The sequence below is a fragment of the Malaclemys terrapin genome, chromosome 13 (genome assembly GCF_027887155.1).
Source record: "Malaclemys terrapin pileata isolate rMalTer1 chromosome 13, rMalTer1.hap1, whole genome shotgun sequence".
Lineage (NCBI taxonomy): Eukaryota > Metazoa > Chordata > Testudines > Emydidae > Malaclemys > Malaclemys terrapin.
The window spans coordinates 37,437,237-37,460,903 of NC_071517.1; the positions used below are offsets into that span (position 1 = coordinate 37,437,237).

Sequence of the window (23,667 nt, forward strand, 5' to 3'; positions counted from 1 at the left end):
CAATTACATACAGTAATGGCAAAGTTCTTGGTTCAGGCTTGTAGCAGTGATGGAATAAACTGCTGGCTTAAGTCAAGTCTCAGGAGTACATCAACAGTTTGGATGAGTCATTCAGTCCATTGTTCAGAGCTTCAGTTTGTAGCAAAGTTCCTCTGGAGGTAAGAAGCAGGATTGAAGACAAAGTGGAGGTGTTTCCAGGACCTTTTATAGCTTTTGCCATGTGAAGGGCATCCCATTGTTCTTACTGTGGAAAATTACAGCAACAAGATGGAGTTTGGAGTCATATGGGCAAGTCACATGTTCATGCCCAATTTCCCTCTGTCATTGCAGGAAGCCATTACCTACATTCCAGACAGCATGTTTACATGATAGTCCCCTCAGTGTAGATGGGCATCTCCTATGGTCCATTGTCAACCAAGTGTTTCTTGATGAACCACTTAATTTGAACAGTCCCTCCAAGATGTGCTGGGCGTTACCTTGTGGGTGTTACCCCAGGAGCAAACATTTGCAATCCAAGTATAGAGCCAATACTTATCGCTTCACATACAAAAATGAAACATGCATACAGATAGCATAAGCATAACCAGCAAATCATAACCTTTTCATAGACACCTCATTTGACAACCTTTGTACAAGATGTGCTGCAAATATATAACGGTGGTTGCAGCAATGCTCTATATGGTCATATTGTAGTCAGGTAACCACAACTCCATACTTCCGCACACAGATGCGGAACTTACATTTCACACTAATGCTGCGCTGTAGTTAAGATCTCCACCTGGGAGCTCGCACACCTCCTGTATGAAACTCGAGGGGGGACGGTGTCACGACCCCTCTTGCTTCCCCTAATTGGCACCCCTGCATCATCCCCAACTCAAGAGGGGAGGGCATGCAAAGGTCAGGTTCACTGGCCTGGACACCAGTTCCTCACATGGGGGTGAAATACAGACAGGCATCATGGGCACAAGCTGGGGCAGTGGACTTGGCGGCTCTGGCCTGTGCATTTCCCCGTCTCTGTCTCTTTGCAGTGAGATTGGTGGTCCCCTAAACCACAGACCAGAGGCTCAGAGACCAGAGTGGCTGTATGGCCTGCATATGGGACACACTAAGTCTAGAGCTCTACCGGTCTCCGGGAACATTCCACCCCATTGTCCCAGAAACACAGAGTGACCTAGATTCCAATTGCATCTGGAAGGTTTCTTCTCAACTCCCTCCTGGGGGCTCCCCTTCCCAGATCCCGCCTTCCCCTGTTTCCACAGGCAGTTGTGTTTGCCTAGCCTGATTTCTTCCTGTTCTCCAAGGTCCTGACAGGGCCAAGCTCCCAGTCAGCCCCTGCTGATGATCCGACTCTCTACCCCTCCACTATTATAGGACAGAGGTCCCCAAACAGTGGGGTGCACCCCCCTAGGGGCACATGGAGGAATGTTTGCAAGAGCAGAGCTTGGGCCCGGGCCAGCTGCCACAGGGGATGGGGAGGGAGCACCACCCAACTCCGCTCCTGGTCCCAGCTGTGGCCCCAGCCTCGTCCCCTTTACCCTGTCCTCCCCCCAGCAAGAGCTGCAGCCCTTCTCCCAGCCCCAGCGGAGGGGGGGGGGTGCAGACAGGGGTAAAAAGTTCGGGGACCATTGTCATAGTAGATAGAAACAATCAAGTTGGATATTTGCAACAAGAAAAAATAACTGGGTTTCTTTAGCCTCCAATTTTCGTGCTCTCTATGGTTCTGCCTAGAGCTGGTCCAAAAAAAAAAAAATCTCATTAGTTTATGCTGAAATTTTGAAGTTTTGGATTTCCCCCCCTCCCTTTCCTGGCCCCCCTTCCCCTTGAATACAATAGACTGAATGATATCTGGGGGCTGATTTTTTTCTCTCTCACTTTCCATCTTTCACTCTAACTTCTCTGAAACTAAGGAAGTTTTGAAAAGTTAGAGACGCAAAAAGAAGAGAGAGAAAAAGAAAATCCAACTCGGTAACTCTGCCAGCTTCATATTGGCAAGGCAGAGCCCTACTCCATGAGCTGCCCCGTATCTCATGGGTACAGTCTGAGCTGGGAATCGTCGCCATGGACCCAGAAGAATGGGAAGATTCTCTCCCCAGCAAAAGAGGCCAGCGGGAAAGTGAAGATTGAGACCCAGCTATTGGCATCAAAAAATGCCACCTGGCCCCCTTCATAATCCAGAGAAACCCGGATCCTCTTGGGACTCCAGCTCAGGGTCAGAGGGCAGGTGAAAGCGAAGTCCTGATTCGTGTGAAGGGACAGAGCCCAGATCCCCTCCTCAGGGTCACATCTGATCCATTCTTCTCTTCTCACAGACTCTCTGGCCACCCCCACAGCCCACCAGTCGCCCCCATCCCCCACCTCCACCTCCCAGTAATGTTTCCCCGAGATGAATCCTTCACAGCCCAGCACACAGGGAGCCAAATTAAATCGCTTGGGATTGTGGGGCAGAACGTGCCAGCCACCCCAGCTCACGGTTTTCCCATCCTCAGAAAGGGTGAGCAGCTCATGAGCCGTGTCTGGATCCAGAGTCACATTTGCTGGGAGGGGAGAGAGAGAGAGAGAAAACAGCAGTGTCAGAGGCAGAGCTTGGCCCTGGGGGTGGCTGGGCTCATTTCTCACACACCCCCAGCAGCCCCGGCCTGGTGGGGACCCTCCCAGATTTCCTGCCTCTTTATCCTGGGTCCCAGAGAACTCTCTCTCTCTCCTAGGGCTGAGCCAGGATTTCACTGCAGCGGCCTCTTCCAGGCACTAGGGGGTGCTGTTGTAAGAAGAGACAGGAGCACCAGAAGCTCCCTAAAAGTGTGTGTGGGGGGGCCACTGGTACCTGAATCATGGCCCCCACCCCCTTTCCCTAATGCCCCGCTCCTTCCCCAGGCCCCACCCACCCCTTCTCCCCAAGCCCCCGCCTTTGCACCGCCCCTTCTCCCCGAGGCCCTGCTCCCGCACCGCCACTTCCCCTGAGGCCCCACCCTTGCACCATCTCTTTCTCCGAGGCCCCACCCCCACCCACCCCTTCTCCCCAAGCCCCCACCATCGCACCGCCTCTTCCCCTGAGTAGATGCCCCATGCTCACTCCTCTACGCCCCCACCATCGCTCGCCCTTACGCCCAGTTAAAAGTGATGGGGCCACAGCTCGCTGGTCCCCCCCGTTCCGCCCCCCCCCCCGGGGAGAGGGCTGGAGAGAAAATAGGGCCATGGCATGGAGAACCTAGCAGAAGTTCTACCCCCGGAGATTGCAAAGTGGTCGGAGCACTGACTCTCAGTCAGTTAATATGGGGGTTACACAGGGCGCTAGCCCTCACAGGTTGCTGCAGCACTAGGAAGACTGCGAGCATCATTGAAGTCTTTTCACCCGTTTCTGTGGGGGATTACTGGCGCGTGGGTGGCCACAGGTGGGCTCATGCGTACAAGTGTACACTGCTCCTACAACATAAATTGAACTCTGCCTTTTTGAGTGATGCAGAAGTCCTAATGCTTTTGTAATGCGAGATCTTCTGAAAGATTTTTAAACTGGTCCTTGGTATCACTGAGTAGCTGACTTAAGGGAGAGGTCAGTGGCTCTGTTGACAGGAGCTCTCCAGCCGACATAGCGCTGTCGCTTAGGTCGGTATAAATATGTTGTTCGGGGTGTGGATTATTCACACCCCTGAGTGCCGTAGTTATACCGAAGTAATTGTGTAATGTAGACCTGGGCTCAGACACTTAGGTTTTTTCCCTACCTCTGCACCAAAAAAAGTTATAAAAATCTGACAACAATAAAAGGAACTCATTTTTTAGTACGGCTACGTCTTGAGGAAACATTGAACAAATGACTCCAATTTGCTTCTCAACCTTAGCGTAGATTAGGGTGACCAGATGGGATGAAGAAAATATCGGAACACATGGGGGGTGGGGGAAGGGGGTCCTGCCGGAGGAGGGAAAAAAAAAAAAGGCAGAGTCCCGCCAGTGGAACAAAACAAAACAAAACCAGGAGTGCGAAATATCGGGACAAACGCCTAAAAATCGGGATGTCTGGTCACCCTAGTGCAGATTCTTTTGCAGCGATCATTAAAACAATTTCCTTACGCACATGGATTTTAGTTCTCTTTGAAAGTTATTAGCAGCTGATAGCTCCATATATCATAAGGCCAGGAGGGACCAGAGGTGAAAGTAAGCTGGTACGGTCCAATACGGCGTACCAGCAAGAGCCAGTATGCCGTGTTGGATCGCGCTGGCTTCCGCGGCCGGGATTAAAAGGGCTCTGGGCTTCCCGCAGCGGGGGCAGCCGGGATGGAGCTGGGATTTAAAGGGCTCGGGGCTCCCCGCAGCCACGGGAGCTCCGGGCCCTTTAAATCCCGGCCCGAGCCCTTTAAATCCCAGCTGGAGTGCGGTGGGGATTTAAAGGGCCCAGAGCTCCGCAGCGGCCGGAGCCCCGGGCCCTTTAATTTGCCCGTGAGCCCCAGGGGCTCCCAGCCACCTCTGCAGCTGGGAGCCCCGGGTTGATTTAAAGGCCCTGGGGCTCCCATCCACAGCCGATGCTCCAGGGCCTTTAAATCTTGAGAGGCCCCGCCTCTTCTGGTTGAGGCCACGCCTTTTCCGGATGAGGCCACACACCCCTCAGGACTCCGGCAGTACCAGTAAGTCCTGTACGTTACTTTCACCCCTGGGAGGGACCATAGTGATCACCTAGTCTGACCTCCTGCATAACCTAGAACTTAAACAAAAGAATTCCTGTTTGAAGTAGAGCAGATCTTTTTAAAAAAACATCCAATCTTGAGTTCAAAATTGCTAGGGATGGAGAATCCACCACAACCCTGGGTAAATTGTTTCAATGGTCAGAGGCAGATTATGATTTCGTGGGGCCCTGGGCCAGAGCAAGTGGGGCCCCTCCCCACCCCTTCCGTCTGCAGTCCCCCCCCTGCCCCTCTCCCTCAATTGGCCAGGACCCTTGGGCACGGGCCCTGTTGGCCCAGTGGCTAATCCGCCACTGCCAATGGTTAATTAGACTCACTGTTAGATATGTACACCTTATCTCCAGTCTGAATTTGTCTAGCTTCAATTTCCAATCATTGGACCTTGTTATACCTTTGTAACTATATCTCTCAAACCCCTTGACCAAATTACCCCAGATTTGGGCGAATTTTTCTAAGTGCTCTGAAGTTCATATGCGGTCTCATATTGTCTTGAAAATTGCTGAGTTGAGGTCTGGGGTTAGGTTAGTGGCCTAAATTTGGGGTTGTTCTAGCAAGGAACTGCAACAAGGATTTTGATGCTGTTCAAATTAGTACTGCCATGTGCTACCAGAGATAAATCTGCAGTGAGCATTATTAATTTGGGCCGCATCAGAGCCATAACTAAGAACATAAGAACACAAGAACAGCCATACTGGATCAGACCAATGGTCCATCTAGCCCAGTATCCTTTCTTCCGACAGTGGCCAATGCCAGGTGCTTCAGAGAGAATGAACAGAATAGGTAATCATCAAGTGATCCATCCCCTGTTGCCCATTCCCAGCTTCTGGCAAACAGAGGCTAGAGACACCATCCCTGCCCATCCTGGCTAATAGCCATTGATGGACCTGTCCTTCATGAACTTATCTAGTTCTTTTTTGAACCCTGTTATAGTCTTGGTCTTCACAACATCCTCTGGCAAGAAGTTCCACAGGTTGACAGTTCATTGTGTGAAGAAATACTTCCTTTTATTTGTTTGTTTTAGTTTAGCTCCAGGTGTGCAAACTAAGGTTATAAAAACTATAATGATGTGACGTGATATTTGAGGAAGTCTGTATCTGCAGAACCCCTCGTTACAGTGAGTCATCACAGGAATTCTAGAGCACTTAGAGAAAGGCTGTTAAACTTGTATCAACCTTAATTAACTAGAGCAGAGCAAAGCTACCTCTCTGCTACAATTTCCAGCTATCTTTACCCAGAGACTTACCCCATTCTCTTTCCAGTTCAGATGACAGAGTGTCTACAGAGAGGAGAACAGAAGTGAGATTTCTGCTGTTCATAAGCTTAACAATGCTTTAACGTTCTGACGAAAGTCAGAGGGAAATCAACAGGCATACACGGGCTCGGTCTATTCTAAAAAACGTAGGTCGATCCAGCTACGTCGCTCAGGGGTGTGAAAGATCCACACCCGTGACAGACATAGTTAAGGCAACCTAACTCCCAGTGTGGACAACACTAGGTTGAAGGAAAAATTCTTCCGTCAACCTAGCTACCACCTTTCGGGGAGATAGATTACCGACGTCGAAGGGAGAAGCCCTCACGTCAGCATAGGTAGTGTCCACAGCTGCCCCGCTGAAGCGTTTCAAGCACAGACAAGCCCTGAGACAGGGAGAGACCAATGAAGGAGACCAAAAATTTCAAGTAAACCAGATTAAATTGAAAAGAAATCAACTATATAAATTATATATAAACACCGTTCTGGACTCCAGTCCTACTTTCCACCAAGGAGTTCAGAACACATCATTAGATTATGCCTGAGACACCCTAGGGAGTCTAATCATTATTATCACCCCCACTTTAAAGGAGGGAAAACTAGAGTAGAGAGATATTTTGTGACCTCTCTGAGGTCACATAAGCAATCAGTGGCTGGAATTGGACCCAGATATCCTGACTCCCAGCCCTGGGCGCCATCTGCTGGATTTGTTTAGTTTCTCTCTCGTATTTAATAGTTGATTACGCTCTTGTCTATTTACCCATATGCAGGACCACACCCAGTTTGGGGCTGTCAGACAGGAGGACGTGAACTGCTCCTTTGACCCGGATCTTGCATTTCTTATTATTTTGGACAAACAGGTTAATTAAAAAAAAATAGCTTCCTCGTCAATTTTGTTTGTGTTGTGGAATTCCCCGGCACCTTCCCTTGGTTTAGAAACGGTAACAGAATGCTGTATTGCCAGTTAATTGGGGCTTGCATTCATAGCTATTTTGCCAGATCCCGTCTCCTACAGAAACAGATGCCCAGATGCACAAAGGGACTTTCCTGTTTCCCCCCATCTTGTTGGGGGTTTAGGAACCTAAGTACCCTTGTGGATCTGGATCACAGACCCCTTTCTCAGTTTGACCTCCCAGATCCCTCCTTAGTACCTTTGAATTTCTGGAGAGTCTTCTTTAGAACGGTATATTTCTTCATGAAAATATGGATTCCCTCTTCCAGCCCAGAAGAAATCACCACTGGCTGCTGGGACTTCCACTTCTCCCACCTAGAAAGAAGAAAATTATAGTTATTTTAATGTATTGCTAATGGTTTGTATTGTCATCCACTTTTATGTGAATTTCATTCTTGCGAAAGATGTCAGAGTACGCGCCCAGGAGAATGAATGGCTCCTTTGAACTGGGAAAGGAAAGGCATCTCTGTGGATAAGATGGGACTTCTGCTTCCATGCCCTGTTCACTCTTTGGTCTCTATACCATGGATGTCAATGAGCAAGACGAGAAGAGCCAATGGAATCATAGAATCATAGAATATCAGAGTTGGAAGGGACCTCAAGAGGTCATCTAGTCCAACCCCCTGCTCAAAGCAGGACCAATTCCCAGCTAAATCATCCCAGCCAGGGCTTTGTCAAGCCGGGCCTTAAAAACCTCCAAGGAAGGAGACTCCACCACCTCCCTAGGTAACGCATTCCAGTGTTTCACCACCCTCCTAGTGAAATAGTTTTTCCTGATATCCAACCTGGACCTCCCCCACTGCAACTTGAGACCATTGCTCCTTGTTCTGTCATCTGCCACCACTGAGAACAGCCGAGCTCCATCCTCTTTGGAACCCCCCTTCAGGTAGTTGAAGGCTGCTATCAAATCCCCCCTCATTCTTCTCTTCTGGAGACTAAACAATCCCAGTTCTCTCAGCCTCTCCTCATAAGTCATGTGCTCCAGACCCCTAATCATTTTTGTTGCCCTCCGCTGGACTCTTTCCAATTTTTCCACATCCTTCTTGTAGTGTGGGGACCAAAACTGGACACAGTATTCCAGATGAGGCCTCACCAATGTCGAATAAAGGGGAACGATCACGTTCCTCGATCTGCTGGCAATGCCCCTACTTATACAGCCCAAAATGCCGTTAGCCTTCTTGGCAACAAGAGCACACTGTTGACTCATATCCAGCTTCTCGTCCACTGTGACCCCTAGGTCCTTTTCAGCAGAACTGCTACCTAGCCATTCGGTCCCTAGTCTGTAGCAGTGTATGGGATTCTTCCGTCCTAAGTGCAGGACTCTGCACTTGTCCTTGTTGAACCTCATCAGGTTTTTTTCTGCCCAATCCTCTAATTTGTCTAGGTCCCTCTGTATCCGATCCCTACCCTCTAGTGTATCTACCACGCCTCCTAGTTTAGTGTCATCTGCAAACTTGCTGAGAGTGCAGTCCACACCATCCTCCAGATCATTAATAAAGATATTAAACAAAACCGGCCCCAGGACCGACCCTTGGGGCACTCCACTTGAAACCAGCTGCCAACTAGACATGGAGCCATTGATCACTACCCGTTGAGCCCGACGATCTAGCCAGCTTTCTATCCACCTTACAGTCCATTCATCCAGCCCATACTTCTTTAACTTGGTGGCAAGAATACTGTGGGAAACAGTATCAAAAGCTTTGCTAAAGTCAAGAAATAAGACATCCACTGCTTTCCCCTCATCCACAGAGCCAGTTATCTCATCATAGAAGGCAATTAGGTTAGTCAGGCACGACTTCCCCTTCGTGAATCCATGCTGACTGTTCCTGATCACTTTCCTGTCCTCTAAATGTTTCATAATTGATTCCTTGAGGACCTGCTCCATGATTTTTCCAGGGACTGAGGTGAGGCTGACTGGCCTGTAGTTCCCCGGATCCTCCTTCTTCCCTTTTTTAAAGATGGGCACTACATTAGCCTTTTTCCAGTCATCTGGGACCTCCCCCGATCGCCATGAGTTTTCAAAAATAATGGCTAATGGCTCTGCAATCTCACCCGCCAACTCCTTTAGCACCCTCAGATGCAGCGCATCCGGCCCCATGGACTTGTGCACGTCCAGTTTTTCTAAATAGTCCCGAACCACTTCTTTCTCCACAGAGGGTTGGTCACCTTCTCCCCATGCTGTACTGCCCAGTGCAGCAATCTGGGAGCTGACCTTGTGCGTGAAGACAGAGGCAAAAAAATCATTGAGTACATTAGCTTTTTCCACATCCTCGGTCACTAGGTTGCCTCCCTCATTCAGTAAGGGGCCCACACTTTCCTTGATTTTCTTCTTGTTGCTAACATACCTGAAGAAACCCTTCTTGTTACTCTTAACATCTCTTGCTAACTGCAACTCCAAGTGTGATTTGGCCTTCCTGATTTCACTCCTGCACGCCTGAGCAATATTTTTATACTCCTCCCTGGTCATTTGTCCAATCTTCCACTCCTTATAAGCCTCTTTTTTGCGTTTAAGATCAGTAAGGATTTCACTGTTTAGCCAAGCTGGTCGCCTGCCATATTTACTGTTCTTTCTACACATCGGGATGGTTTGTTCCTGCAACCTCAATAAGGATTCTTTAAAATACAGCCAGCTCTCCTGGACCCCTTTGCCCTTCATGTTATTCTCCCAGGGGATCCTGCCCATCTGTTCCCTGAGGGAGTCAAAGTCTGCTTTTCTGAAGTCCAGGGTCCGTATTCTGCTGCTCTCCTTTCTTCCTTGTGTCAGGATCCTGAACTCGACCATCTCATGGTCACTGCCTCCCAGGTTCCCATCCACTTTTGCTTCCCCTACTAGTTCTTCCCTGTTTGTGAGCAGCAGGTCAAGAAAAGTTTTGCCCCTAGTTGGTTCCTCCAGCACTTGCACCAGGAAATTGTCCCCTACACTTTCCAAAAATTTCCTGGATTGCCTGTGCACCGCTGTATTGCTCTCCCAGCAGATATCAGGGTGATTAAAGTCTCCCATGAGAACCAGGGCCTGTGATCTAGCAACTTCTGCTAGTTGCCAGAAGAAAGCCTCGTCCACCTCGTCCCCCTGGTCTGGTGGTCTATAGCAGACTCCAACCACGACATCACCCTTGTTGCTCACACTTCTCAACTTTATCCAGAGACTCTCAGGTTTTTCTGCAGTATCATACCGGAGCTCTGAGCAGTCATACTCCTCTCTTACATACAACGCAACTCCCCCACCTTTTCTGCCCTGCCTGTCCTTCCTGAACAGTTTATATCCATCCATGACAGTACTCCAGTCATGTGAGTTATCCCACCAAGTCTCTGTTATTCCAATCACATCATAGTTCCCTGACTGTGCCAGGACTTCCAGTTCTCCCTGCTTGTTTCCCAGGCTTCTTGCATTTGTGTATAGGCACTTAAGATAACTCAACGATCGTCCCTCTTTCTCAGCATGAGACAGGAGTCCTCCCCTGTTGCGCTCTCCTGCTTGTGCTTCCTCCCAGGATCCCATTTCCCCACTTACCTCAGGGCTTTGGTCTCCTTCCCCCGGTGAACCTAGTTTAAAGCCCTCCTCACTAGGTTAGCCAGCCTGCTGGCGAAGATGCTCTTCCCTCTCTTCGTTAGGTGGACCCCGTCTCTGCCTAGCACTCCTTCTTCTTGGAACACCATCCCATGGTCGAAGAATCCAAAGCCTTCTCTCCGACACCACCTGCGTAGCCATTCGTTGACTTCCACGATTCGACGGTCTCTACCCCGGCCTTTTCCTTGCACAGGGAGGATGGACGAGAACACCACTTGCGCCTCAAACTCCTTTATCCTTCTTCCCAGAGCCACGTAGTCTGCAGTGATCCGCTCAAGGTCATTCTTGGCAGTATCATTGGTGCCCACGTGGAGAAGCAGGAAGGGGTAGCGATCCGAGGGCTTGATGAGTCTCGGCAGTCTCTCCGTCACATCGTGTATCCTAGCTCCAGGCAAGCAGCAGACCTCTCGGTTTTCCCGGTCAGGGCGGCAGATAGATGACTCAGTCCCCCTGAGGAGGGAGTCCCCGACCACCACCACCCTCCTCCTCCTCTTGGGAGTGGTGGTCGTGGAACCCCCATCCCTAGGACAGTGCATCTTTTGCCTTCCAATCGGTGGAGTCTCCTTCTGCTCCCTTCCCTCAGATGGGCCATCTAGTCCACTCTCCGCATTAGCACCTGTAGAGAGAACATGGAAACGATTCCTCACCTGTATCTCCATTGCTGGTGCATGGACGCTCCTCTTTCTTCTTCTGGAGGTCACATGCTGCCAAACCTCCTCACAATCCTTCTGTCCCTGCTGCGCCTGCTCTGAATCTTCAGAACATTGTGGCCGTAGAAGCATCTCCTGACGTCTGTCCAGGAAATCTTCATTTTCCCTTATGCAATGCAGAGTTGATACTTGTTTCTCCAGCCCTCGAACCTTCTCCTCCAATATGGAGACCAGCTTGCACTTTGTGCAGACAAAGTCGCTTCTGTCCTGCGGAAGAAAGACAAACATGGCACAACCTGTGCAGGTTACAACAGCTGATCGCTCACCTTCCATATCACCGTCCTCTTAGGAGCTTCCTCAACTGTTGCAGGAACTACTCGGAGAAACCTGCAGATGAAAGCCTCAGTGCGCTCTCCCAGGCAAACTCCCGCTGTTAGCCTCTGCTGTTCGCCGCTCAGCTGGTTCGCTGCTGACTGCCCTTATATACCAGTCAGGCCCACTCAAGGCCCAGCTGGAACAAAGCACTCCCAATTCACACTTTTCAAACAAACAAGCAAGCAATCAAGCACACGGTCAAACTGACCAACTGTCCCAGCAGCAGACACTCAGATACTCACCAACACAGCCCCCCTAATGCAGCACTTAGCGTACCTCCTCTCGGACAGCTCCCAGGCAAACTCCCGCTGTTAGCCTCTGCTGTTCGCCGCTCAGCTGGTTCGCTGCTGACTGCCCTTATATACCAGTCAGGCCCACTCAAGGCCCAGCTGGAACAAAGCACTCCCAATTCACACTTTTCAAACAAACAAGCAAGCAATCAAGCACACGGTCAAACTGACCAACTGTCCCAGCAGCAGACACTCAGATACTCACCAACACAGCCCCCCTAATGCAGCACTTAGCGTACCTCCTCTCGGACAGCTCCCAGGCAAACTCCCGCTGTTAGCCTCTGCTGTTCGCCGCTCAGCTGGTTCGCTGCTGACTGCCCTTATATACCAGTCAGGCCCACTCAAGGCCCAGCTGGAACAAAGCACTCCCAATTCACACTTTTCAAACAAACAAGCAAGCAATCAAGCACACGGTCAAACTGACCAACTGTCCCAGCAGCAGACACTCAGATACTCACCAACACAGCCCCCCTAATGCAGCACTTAGCGTACCTCCTCTCGGACAGCTCCCAGGCAAACTCCCGCTGTTAGCCTCTGCTGTTCGCCGCTCAGCTGGTTCGCTGCTGACTGCCCTTATATACCAGTCAGGCCCACTCAAGGCCCAGCTGGAACAAAGCACTCCCAATTCACACTTTTCAAACAAACAAGCAAGCAATCAAGCACACGGTCAAACTGACCAACTGTCCCAGCAGCAGACACTCAGATACTCACCAACACAGCCCCCCTAATGCAGCACTTAGCGTACCTCCTCTCGGACAGCTCCCAGGCAAACTCCCGCTGTTAGCCTCTGCTGTTCGCCGCTCAGCTGGTTCGCTGCTGACTGCCCTTATATACCAGTCAGGCCCACTCAAGGCCCAGCTGGAACAAAGCACTCCCAATTCACACTTTTCAAACAAACAAGCAAGCAATCAAGCACACGGTCAAACTGACCAACTGTCCCAGCAGCAGACACTCAGATACTCACCAACACAGCCCCCCTAATGCAGCACTTAGCGTACCTCCTCTCGGACAGCTCCCAGGCAAACTCCCGCTGTTAGCCTCTGCTGTTCGCCGCTCAGCTGGTTCGCTGCTGACTGCCCTTATATACCAGTCAGGCCCACTCAAGGCCCAGCTGGAACAAAGCACTCCCAATTCACACTTTTCAAACAAACAAGCAAGCAATCAAGCACACGGTCAAACTGACCAACTGTCCCAGCAGCAGACACTCAGATACTCACCAACACAGCCCCCCTAATGCAGCACTTAGCGTACCTCCTCTCGGACAGCTCCCAGGCAAACTCCCGCTGTTAGCCTCTGCTGTTCGCCGCTCAGCTGGTTCGCTGCTGACTGCCCTTATATACCAGTCAGGCCCACTCAAGGCCCAGCTGGAACAAAGCACTCCCAATTCACACTTTTCAAACAAACAAGCAAGCAATCAAGCACACGGTCAAACTGACCAACTGTCCCAGCAGCAGACACTCAGATACTCACCAACACAGCCCCCCTAATGCAGCACTTAGCGTACCTCCTCTCGGACAGCTCCCAGGCAAACTCCCGCTGTTAGCCTCTGCTGTTCGCCGCTCAGCTGGTTCGCTGCTGACTGGACCTCCTAGCCTTTGGTATGGCAGCACTTGTCCAACTGGATTCAGATGGCTCCCCTCCAGCTCATTTCACACAGGTTACCAGAGACTCACTGGGTTGGAAGTAACCTTGGAAGGATTAAATTTCAATTGGGACATGTCCATTTTGCCATACACACAAAAACCGATGGAAAAAATATTTCCATCGATAATAATCAAAATGTACAGAGAGGCTGAGTAAGAAAACGCTGCGTGAGCACTTCTTTGAGTTTGATTTAAGGAAATTTAATCTGTATATTTTGACACGTGAGGTTGACAATGTGTGTGTTAATGATTATATGGCTTTAGCTTTTTGAATGTCATTACCGACCGTCATTAAATAATTATTGTGCAACCCACCCCCTTTGTCTGACCCTCCCCCATAATGTTCCACAACTGAAAATGTAAAAGTCGATCAAAATTCTGCCTAGCCTAGTGGTAAGCTATGTAGGTACCCATAGAGCTGTCATTATCATAGTGTATGAGCACTTCGCAGCCTTTAATGCATTTATCTTCACAACACATCTGTGAGGTAAGGGAAGGATTATTATACCCGTTTTACAGATGGGGAATGGAGGCCCAGTGCCTAAGGACACACAGGGCGGCTGTAGCAATGTGATGATATTTGATTGCAAGGTGGTGCTAGTGATTTAGAGGTGACGGGCCTATACTCCATCCCCAAAATCCTGAGGCAGCCAGCACGGGCAGCAGGTATCAAAGCCCAGGGCAGGCTAAGCCTCCCCTAACCCAGGCTGTGGCCCCACCCATGTTCCACCCTGAGAGCCCGCCTCCCTTCCCCTCTCCTCTGAAGCCAGCGGGGGCTCAGCTCCAGCCAGCAATGTGGAGCTTGGGCTGCCAGAGGCCAGGGGCTGGGTCTGCCCTGGGCGGTTCAGGCCGGCCAGGAGGTCAGGCCAGTGGCTCAGCCTGGGGATCGGACCAGCAACTTGGCCCGATGCTCGAACCACCAACTTGGCTCAGGGGTTGGGCCAGCAGCTTGTCAGCCCAGGGCTCGGACAGGCTAGAGTGGCCAGGGTGGGCCAGCCGGCGGCTTGGGGCAGGCAGGCTGGGGCTCCTCTGGTGGTGGGTGGGGCTTTGGGGCTCCTCTGGTGGTGGTGGGGGCTCGGGGCTCTGGCAGCTGGGGTGGGGAAGGGCATGGGTAGAAGGGGGGGGCAGCGGGTTAGCCTCTCTGAAGCAGAGGTTCACCCCCTGGCCATGGCAGCCAGTTCTCCAAGGAAAGAACTTATTTAGTTCGGAGACCCAAGTTAAGAATCCCAACCTAGGGATGGAGAAATCCAGTCTTATAAAAAAGCAACAGCTCCAGGAGTCAATAACAAGGATCGCGGTTTGCATCTAAAGTGCATCCCTGCCTCACACACTTGGTGGTTCTCCTTGGGGACATGGCTCAGCCTCCCAGTTGCTCCCAATGAAAATATGGCCACTTGTGTCCAATCAGCTTCCCAACATAGTGAAAAGTGGGGGGGCAGTGAAAAGGAGCAACATACCTGTTTGAGATGCTTATGAAATCCTAGAGGGGAGAGAGAAGAAGAAGCTGTTATGTTCACGGCATAAGACACAGAGAAGTTAAATAACAAGATAACTACTCTTGATGCAAGATTGCACCATAACCTGACTTCACTTCTTAGAATTCAGAACAACACCACTCAAAAACCCAAAAGCAGAGAAAGAAAACAGGCTGTTCCCTAAAGCAAAGCAGCACAACTCAACACCATCTTGCTTTAAGTTTGCTCTTTCCAGACATGCTTCACTACAGAGCCCCCCAGCCTGCAAGCAGGACCAGGAAACCTTTTACACTCTTAAAGCAATAGCTTGCCATTCCAACACAGTCCTCAATCCACCACAAGTCCCACATGCCACAAGAGGTTTCTCCCGCTCTGAACAAGACCCACTTTGCCTTCACTAAGAGTCCCATATACAGCTTCTTATAATTGGGGTCTCTGCTATCAAGCTGAGATATAAATATACACATCCACCCATTTACATCACTTACCAGTATAAGCTCAGGGATAATCTGTGAACCTAATGCCTTAAGTCTAGATCCTTATAGGTATTTAGGCCCCATTGAAATCAATAGGACGTAGGTGCCTTACATACCTTTGGAGAATCTAGGCTTTAACCAGAATTGTGACTTCCTGGAAGTATTCCTTCAGGTTCCAAAGGATGTAGTTATGACATAAGTAAAATGTGGGAAAATCATAATAGATCTCACTGCCCCTGCTTTTCAAAGGGGCAGGCAAATGAGAGATGGGGACCTGTCTCACACCCATATCCCTTTGTGAGGTGGAGTTCTAACCCCTGAGTGATCCACTCCAGCAGCCCAGCATTTCAAGGAATGGTACATTTGTGCCTTCCCTGGATCACACAGGAGTGCAATAGAGTGAAGAGGAGGAAACTCTCTGTACCTTCTTACCCCATGGGCGGCAAGTGACTCCTCCATTTAGGGAGGTTGGGCACGCCCAGACCATGGCCCCGCCCCAAGACCCACCCCTGCTTGAACTCCTCCCTCCGAAGCCCCGCCCATGCTCCACCCCAGCCCCACTCAGCTCCCTCCCCCGAGCCCCCCCACCTGCCCCTTCCCCTGAGGCCACCGTGCCCACTGGCCAGCCAGCTGGCCGGCTGCTCACTGAGAGCCGCCTCGCCCCCTCCCACAGACCTCCCCTGCCTGCCACTTGCATCTCTTCGTCCCTTCCCCTAGGCCCCCCTTACCCGCTGGCCAGCTACTCATGGTGCCTCTTCACCCCCTCTGGCAAGGCCCACATGTGGGCAGAGCAGGGACAGGAAGAGGTGGAGTGAGGGTAGGGCCTCAGAGGGAAAGAGGACGAGCAGGAGCGGGGCCTCGGGGCAGAGCGCAGGTGGGGCCACGGCTGGGGCACCCTTTTGGCAGCAGCGCACCCCAAAGGCAACAGGTCGGCTGTCTGGGGAGGCTTAGCCTCCCTTGGCCTCTTATACCCGCCGCCCATGCACCCTACTGCAGGTGCCGTCATCATTTTGCTTTGCTTTTCCTCACAGGCCAATGACTGGAGGTTGATCTTGAAGGGAGCAAGTATTTTTATGTACTTAACTGTAGACAATGGGATATATGTGTGCTCGGACTCCTGGGCTCTAAAATTAATGATTCAGGAGACTACCCATCCCTGCTGAGGGACCTGGGGTTTAAGTCTCACCTGTAGGAAATTAGCCGATGGCTGCTGATACTTCTCTATCTCATCAAGCAGGTCACAGAGAAATGAAATATCCTCTGAGAATTTAGCCCCATTCGCATTTTGCCTCTTCACAATCTCCTTGTCCAGCTCTTCCAGCTGGGCCAGCAGGAGCCGCTCCTGTTCCTCCAGAAACTGCCGCAGCTGCTCAAATTCAGCCACAATCTTCTGCCGCTCGACGTTTGTCTTTTCCTTTGATGAACAGACACAAACAAGCCAACTTTCATATCGGTGAACACCAGGGCTCTGATTCAGCGTGAGCCCTTTCAAATGGACTGTGGTTTCCCAGCAAACCGGCTGGTGCTAGATGGTTCTGCACTCACCCCAAGGCAGGGCAGTGAGTAATCACCATAATCTGGACCACAGAGGCACTGGAAAACCCACAGTTGCTGCACTCAGAGACCTGGTCTACCCTCCAAAGTTGAAGCACATTTAATCAAGCCCATTGTTTTGCACCATTTGTTGCATCAAGGACATGCAAATAGTAGCACCTGATACTATCAATGCTGTTTGAAATACAAATCAGGCTCTTGAGACTCAGAGGAGGACATGAAAGAGCAACAATTGGATGGCTTGCTTTGTCCAAATGCAAACCAAAGAAGGAATGCGTCTTCTTTCTTTTAATGGTGGGGGAACTAGTCATTTGTTTAGATTTTGCCACACACTCTAAGGTGTCCTTGATACAACTTCAAAATACACCACATAAATTCCCTAAGTGCAATATAATGTCATCAAGAGAGCTGGGCAAAAAACTTTGGACCCACAATCTACGTGACAAAAAATGCAGTTTTGGTCAACCTGAAACTAATTGAGAATTTGTTCACAAAATGGCCAAAAAAAAGGAGGTGGTAGTAACACAGAGAAGGACCAGACTGGGTCAGACCAAAGGTCCATCTAGCCCAGGATCCTGTCTTCCAACAGTGGCCAATGCCAGGTGCTTCAGAGGGAACGAACAGAATAGGTAATCATCAAGTGATCCATCCCCTGTCGCCCATTCCCAGCTTCTGGCAAACAGAGGCTAGGGACACCATCCCTGCCCATCCTAGCTAATAGCCATCGATGGACCTGTCCTCCATGAACTTATCTAGTTCTTTTTTGCCACTGCTTGTGACCTATAGTCCAGTGGCTCGGGCCCTCAGCTGGGATATTAGAGACCCATATTCAAATTTCCACTAGGGAACAACCTGAAGTAGAGATCTTTGATTCCCCCAAAATTCAGATTTGGTTCAAGCTGAATCAATTTTTTTTTCAGAACTACTGCTGATCCAGAAACGTATTCACCCAGCTCCAGTCACCAAACCACCAGGCAATTGAAAAGTTCAAAGCCTTCTCCCGCTCCTCCTCATTTCTGAAATCCTGGAATCATGTTTGCTAACTGAATGAGGAGACTGTGTGTGTAGATACACTGCAATTTACAGAGAGGGAACAGACAATGCTAGTCATAATACATTTCTCCAGTGTAGCGAAGGTCACAGACCCTCACTCACAAAGGGAAATACATAAGGAATAACAATGAAGACCTACCAGAGCCTCTTTGCTTTTCCTCTCTTCAGTCAGTTTAGATTCCAGAAGCAACATGCTTTCCTTCGTCAGAGCCTTCATATGAGTCTGAATTGCTCGCTGTGTCAAGAAAAGGTGTTTGGGTAATATGTTTTCCTTAAGAACATAAGAACGGTCATACGGGGTCAGACCAAAGGTCCATCTAGCTCAGTATCCTGTCTTCCGACAGTGGCCAATGTCAGGTGCTTCAGAACAGGCAATCATCAAGTGATCCATCCCAGCTTCTGGCAAACAGAGGCTAGGGACCCCATCCCTCCTGCCCATCCTAGCTCATAGCCATTGATGGACCTATCATCCATGAACTTATCTAGTCCTTTTTTGAACCCAGTTATAATCTTGGCCTTCACAACATCATCTGACAAGGAGTTCCACAGGTTGACTGTGCGTTGTGTGAAGAAATACTTCCTTTTTTGTTTTAAACCTGCTGCCTATTCATTTCATTTGGTGACCCCTAGTTCTTGTGTTATGAGAAGGAGTAAATAACACTTCCTTATTTACTTTACCAATACCAGTCATGATTTTATAGACCTCTATCATATCCCCCTTTGGTCATCTCTTTTCCTGGGTGGGCAAAGACAGAGAAAGAGGAGAGAGTTTCTTTTCCAGCAAACAATGTCTTTGTATGGATGCAGTTTAGATTTTGTTTAAGCCCTTTCCAACTTCCTCAGTGGGAGAAAATGATGCTATTTTCCATGAAAGTTCCGTGTCTATAGCTTCTGGGTGGGACCTGGTCCTTCCACAGAAAAAAGTTTCAGTTTAAATAAAACCATTAGGTTGAAATGAATGTAACTAGCTGCAGGGGAAAGTATTATTCAATTAATATAATCCTGGCAAAACCAGGTCTTAAATGCCTGGCATAGGGTGCAAAAGGAATTGAGTCCCAGGACACATTAAATTATGGAACCATTCTGTAGCTTTTCCCATGGAGGGATGTGTTGGTAAATTTCATTCTAGTAATCTGAGGCCTGGTCTACACTAGAAAATTAGGTTGGTTTAACTACATTGGTCAGGGGTGTGAAAAATCCACACCCTTGAGCGGTGTAGTTAAGCCGACCTAAGTCCTTGTGTAGACAGTGCTAGGTTGAGAGGAGAATTCTTCAATCAGCCTATCTACTGCCTCTCGGGAAGGTGGATTATCTGTGCTGACAGGAGACCCCCTCCAGTCGGCGTAGGTAGTGTCTATGCCAAAGTGCTACCGTGGCGCAGCTTTAGTGTTTAAAGTGTAGACAAGCCCAGAGTTTCTGGTTTTCTCAGAGCATCTCCAGAAGTTCAGCGATAAATTGCAAATTTCCAGATTTCCAAGTGTCTTAGATGTTTAGCCTTGCCATGGAAAGTTATGACTTTCTAATAAAAGGGTGTATTTTGTTTCCTAAGTGGAAGGATTTCTACCCCTCAGTTAGACAGGGCTGGAGACTGGTCAAGCATTTAATGGGAACATGGGCCTTTTTTGTTCCATATCCGTTTGTTGACTCTCTGGATGCTATTAAAAAGCATGAAGATGATGCTCCTTCTGCAAGGAACTGTCTAGGAGAAGCGAATCATACCAACCTCAAAACCCACGTTCCACCGGAGTAGCAACAGCAGCAGCAGCAGTGGCAGCTGTAGCAAGAGGACAGACAGCAATAATTTAACCTGGAATAATAATAAAATAAATAAGCATTAAAACCTGCCTGACGGGTGTTTGGACCCGAGTGCACATGACACGGGACTGAGGAATTCACAACCGTGCTGCTGATCACCACACCTGCTGCACAGACGCAAATTCTCTCTTCTGTTCCCAGGGCTGTCGTGGGACTGGACCTGCCCAGAGCTCACTGGCACTAGCATTCCCAAAGGTGTGTGGAGACGGTGGTGGTGAAGCACAGCTAGCTGGACTGTGGGAGGGCGTGTACAATTCACCCCTCAAAGGGGTGGCACAGGATTCACTCTCCTCAGGAGCTCCCCGAAGCTGGCACACCCCCTGGTTGGAATGAAGACATTCTGCCCCCCACACCCCACTCAGAGCTGTGTATCAGGAACACAACACAGCCAGTAGCCAGCGTACATCACTTACATTTGCTGCGTGACGAGAAGCCCATAACCCAGTGGCCCCAAAACTTTTCTAAGGCTGGGGCCGCAGCTGGGGATGGGTCTGGGGCCAGGAAAGGGGGCCAAGGCTGGGGACTAGGCCAGGGTTCCACCCCCCCTGCACTGTGCCACCCTTTCCCCCGGAAGCCCTACCCCTGCCCCGCCCTTCCCCAAGGCCCTGCCCCGCCCCATCCTTGAGGCCCTACCCCACACCTCCCCTCCCCCCAAGCCCAGTTCCCATACTGCCCCTTTCCCCTGAGGCCCTGCCTCCGCACTGCTCCTCCCCGAGGCCTCACGGCCCTGCCCCCCGCATCACCACTTCCAATGAGGGCCTGCCCCCGCACCGTCCCTTCCCCCAAAGCCCCGCTCCACTGCTTCCCCCCAAGATCCCCCGCCCGCTCGCTCCTCTCCGTCCCGTCCCCCAGTCCCTCGTCCTTACGGCCAGTAAAAAGTGCCCCCCCCCCCGGTTCTTGCGCCCCGATGAGAGTTGGCAGGTAGGGTGAGGATAAGTGTGAAGGGTCTTAAAAGCAAAGACGAGGAGATTGTGTCGATGTGATGGAGAAGGGAAGCCAGTGAAGACACAAAAACAGAGGGGTGACATGGTCCAAGTGACGAGCCAGGAAAATGACCCGAGGAGCAGCATTCTGGATAGAGATGACGCGGGGTAAGAGTGCATTTGCCAAAGCCAGAAAGGAGGATCTTGCTGTAACTGAGACGTGACATGACGAGGCCCTGGCCCTGGATGACAGAGGAAAGGCCAGATCCTAGAGAGGTAAAGGAACAGCAGCAAGATTTAAACACAGCCTTGGCCCTAGAAAGGGGGTGGAGTCAAAGGATTACACAGGTCACAGGTGTGTTTGACAGTGGAAATGGAGGTGACGGTTCAGATGACTGAGAAAGGAGGGAGAGGGAAGAGCTTAGGAGGAAAGATTCAGAGCTCTGTCTTGGCCACATTGGCTGATCATCCACAAGGAGATGTCAGAGGGAGGCAGAGATAAACAGAAGGTCCAGAGCAGATGGGTAGCTCTGTGAGCGGGGTGCCGGAACAACGGGGGCTAGGGGGCATGCCCCCCCCACTTTTTACCGACTGTATGGGTGAGTTTCGGGGGGAGGGGAAGGAGAGGAGCGAGCGAGGGGCGGGGTCTTGGGCAGGAAGAGGCAGCATGGGAGTGGGGCCTTGGGGGAAGGGCGGCACGAGGGGAGGGGTAATGCTTTGGACACCTGTGGCCCCCCCCCCCATTTTTAGGGACCTTTTCCTGCTCCTGTCTGTGAGTCAGCTGTATAGAGAGGAGAGAGGGATTTGTGTTTGTGAATGTGATTGCTCAGAGACAAGGTGTAAGAAGGAGAAGAGAAGGAGGCCAGAAGGCCAGCGCAGAAAGTTGGACTGGGGATGAAGACAATGCTCCAAAGGATATGCTGAAGGAGCAAAGATGCCGACTTTCTATTGTGCCAGGGGGTGCTTGACCCTGCTCTGCCTCAGACCCCACCCCCCACTCCACCTCTTTCCCCAAGGTCCCACCCCCGCCCTTCCTTTTCCTGCCCCACCCCCACCTTGTCCTGCCCCCATTCTGCCCCTGCTCCATCGCTTTCTGCCTTTTTCCACCCCCTCCCACGAGCACGCACCGCCCTCACTCCTCCCTCTCCACCCCAGCGCCTACTGCCCACCGTGGAACAGCCAATCCGTGGCAAGCAGGAGGTGCTGGGAGGGAGGGGGAGGCGCTGATCAGTGGGGCCTGCCGGCAGGTGGGAGACACTGGGGGGAGGGGGAGCTGATCAGGGGGGCTGCTGGTGGGTGCTGAGCCTCCCCCATGGAGTCGGCACCTATGTGAAGGTGCGATTACAGAGAGAGAAGGAGAAGCAGGAGAGGACAGTCACAAAAGCGAAGGGAGGGCAAGATTTCCAGAGGAGCTTAGTCCACAACGTTGAAAGTGGACGACAAGTGGAGGAAGAGGCCAGAGTCCTGGCTCTGAGCGCTGGCTAGGAAGAGGTCTTAGATGAGAGCCGGGAGATGGGGTCACCGGGCGGAGCAGAGGAGATCAGATGAAAATGATGAGAATGGAAGAACATGAGAAATGAAATCAACCCCTTTTTAAAAGGACAGTTTTAACTCTATGATACTAACCACGATTTCCTACCTTGTAATTCCTAGCAGCAGCCTCCGGTGTGGGACCCACAGGCTGAGACTTGTGAGCTGCACGGTCCCTGTAGATCAAACCTATTAGTTTTTGATCCTCTTCACAGAAGAATTTCAAATCCTCCTCATACAGGTCACACACTCTCCCCTCCTCTCCGGCTGCCCCCCGCAAGCTCAGCTGCTTGGCTATTTCTGCAATACGCCCCAGCTCCCCTGTTGGGCTTGCAGTTTCTCTGCTGGGCGGTTTCTCTGCACTGGGGGCAGGAGAAGTTTGTCTCCGACTCCCCCCAGCACTGGTCGATGCAGGCTTGGCAGAAGTTGTGCCCACAGTGGATAGACACCGGGGCTTTGAAATACTCCAAACAGATGGAACAAGTGACTTCATCTTCAAGCTTTCCTACAGGGCTCTCTGTGGCCATGGCTAGCTGCAGGGAGCCTGACTGGGTTATTTTCAGTTTCCCCTCTGGTCTGAAACGCACATAGCAGGAAGCAGCAACCCAGCCTTTCGCTTCCTGAAGTCACCTCTTCTGGGTGACAGACCTCACCTGTGGTTATAGTCATGAGCGACGGGTGCAGTGAATTTGCCCACACTTAGGGCTGAACTGCTTTGAGCACTGGCTTAGCTGCACCTTAACCGCCCCCCTTTGACAGCAAGGGGTATTTCCGATTGCATAGGCAAGACTTTCAGAGTTACAGACCTTGGGGGGGTTTGGTGAGGAATGCACAGGGATGCATGGGGGTGGGTGAACCCCCACTTTGGGGAGGCTAGCTTGCCCCCTTCCACCTGAGGCCCCCCTGCCCTCTGGAGCCCTGAGTACCCCCCCATGGCCAGAGGAGCCCTGGCCTTCCTGCCCCAGCTGGCCCCCCTGAGCGCAGGGCCTGCCCCAGCACCAGGCTGAGCCGCTAGCCCCCACCAGCGCTGGGCCGAGCTGCTGGCCTGACCCCTCCTCCCCCGCTGGTTCCAGCGCCACCCCTGTCCGCCGACGGGCCTGAGCTCAGGGCCACCGGCTAGAGCTGAGCCCCCGCCAGGTAGAGAACCAGGGCGGGGCTTCAGGGCACAACAGGGGTGGGGCCACAGCCTCTGTCAGGGGAGGCTTAGCCTGCCCTGGTGTATGATACCCACCACCCATGAGAGGGAGGATGATCCACTAGCCTAGGATCTAGATTCAGCTCCATGCTCTGCCGCAACCTTCTTGTGTCCGATCTTTCAACAAGAGTAATTAACCACAGAAACAGCTTCCCGGGTCGGGGTGGATTCTTCGTCACTGACCATTGTAAAAATCAAGATCGGCACTAGGAATTATTTCGGGGGAGTCCTCTGGCCTGTGTGATACAG

The 23,667-nt window shown here is 51.1% G+C and overlaps 1 protein-coding gene across 1 annotated transcript; it reads right to left on the reverse strand.

Annotated features, from left to right (window-relative positions):
• Window positions 1-1,858: 1,858 nt before the first annotated feature.
• On the reverse strand, window positions 1,859-22,750 carry LOC128847766 (zinc finger protein RFP-like). The gene is given in 9 exon segments (XM_054047458.1): window positions 1,859-2,534; window positions 5,914-5,946; window positions 7,071-7,186; window positions 14,855-14,877; window positions 16,535-16,762; window positions 18,095-18,190; window positions 19,679-19,762; window positions 22,333-22,542; window positions 22,544-22,750. Coding segments are annotated over 9 exon segments (1,506 nt in total). The 3' UTR covers window positions 1,859-2,025.
• Window positions 22,751-23,667: the final 917 nt, after the last annotated feature.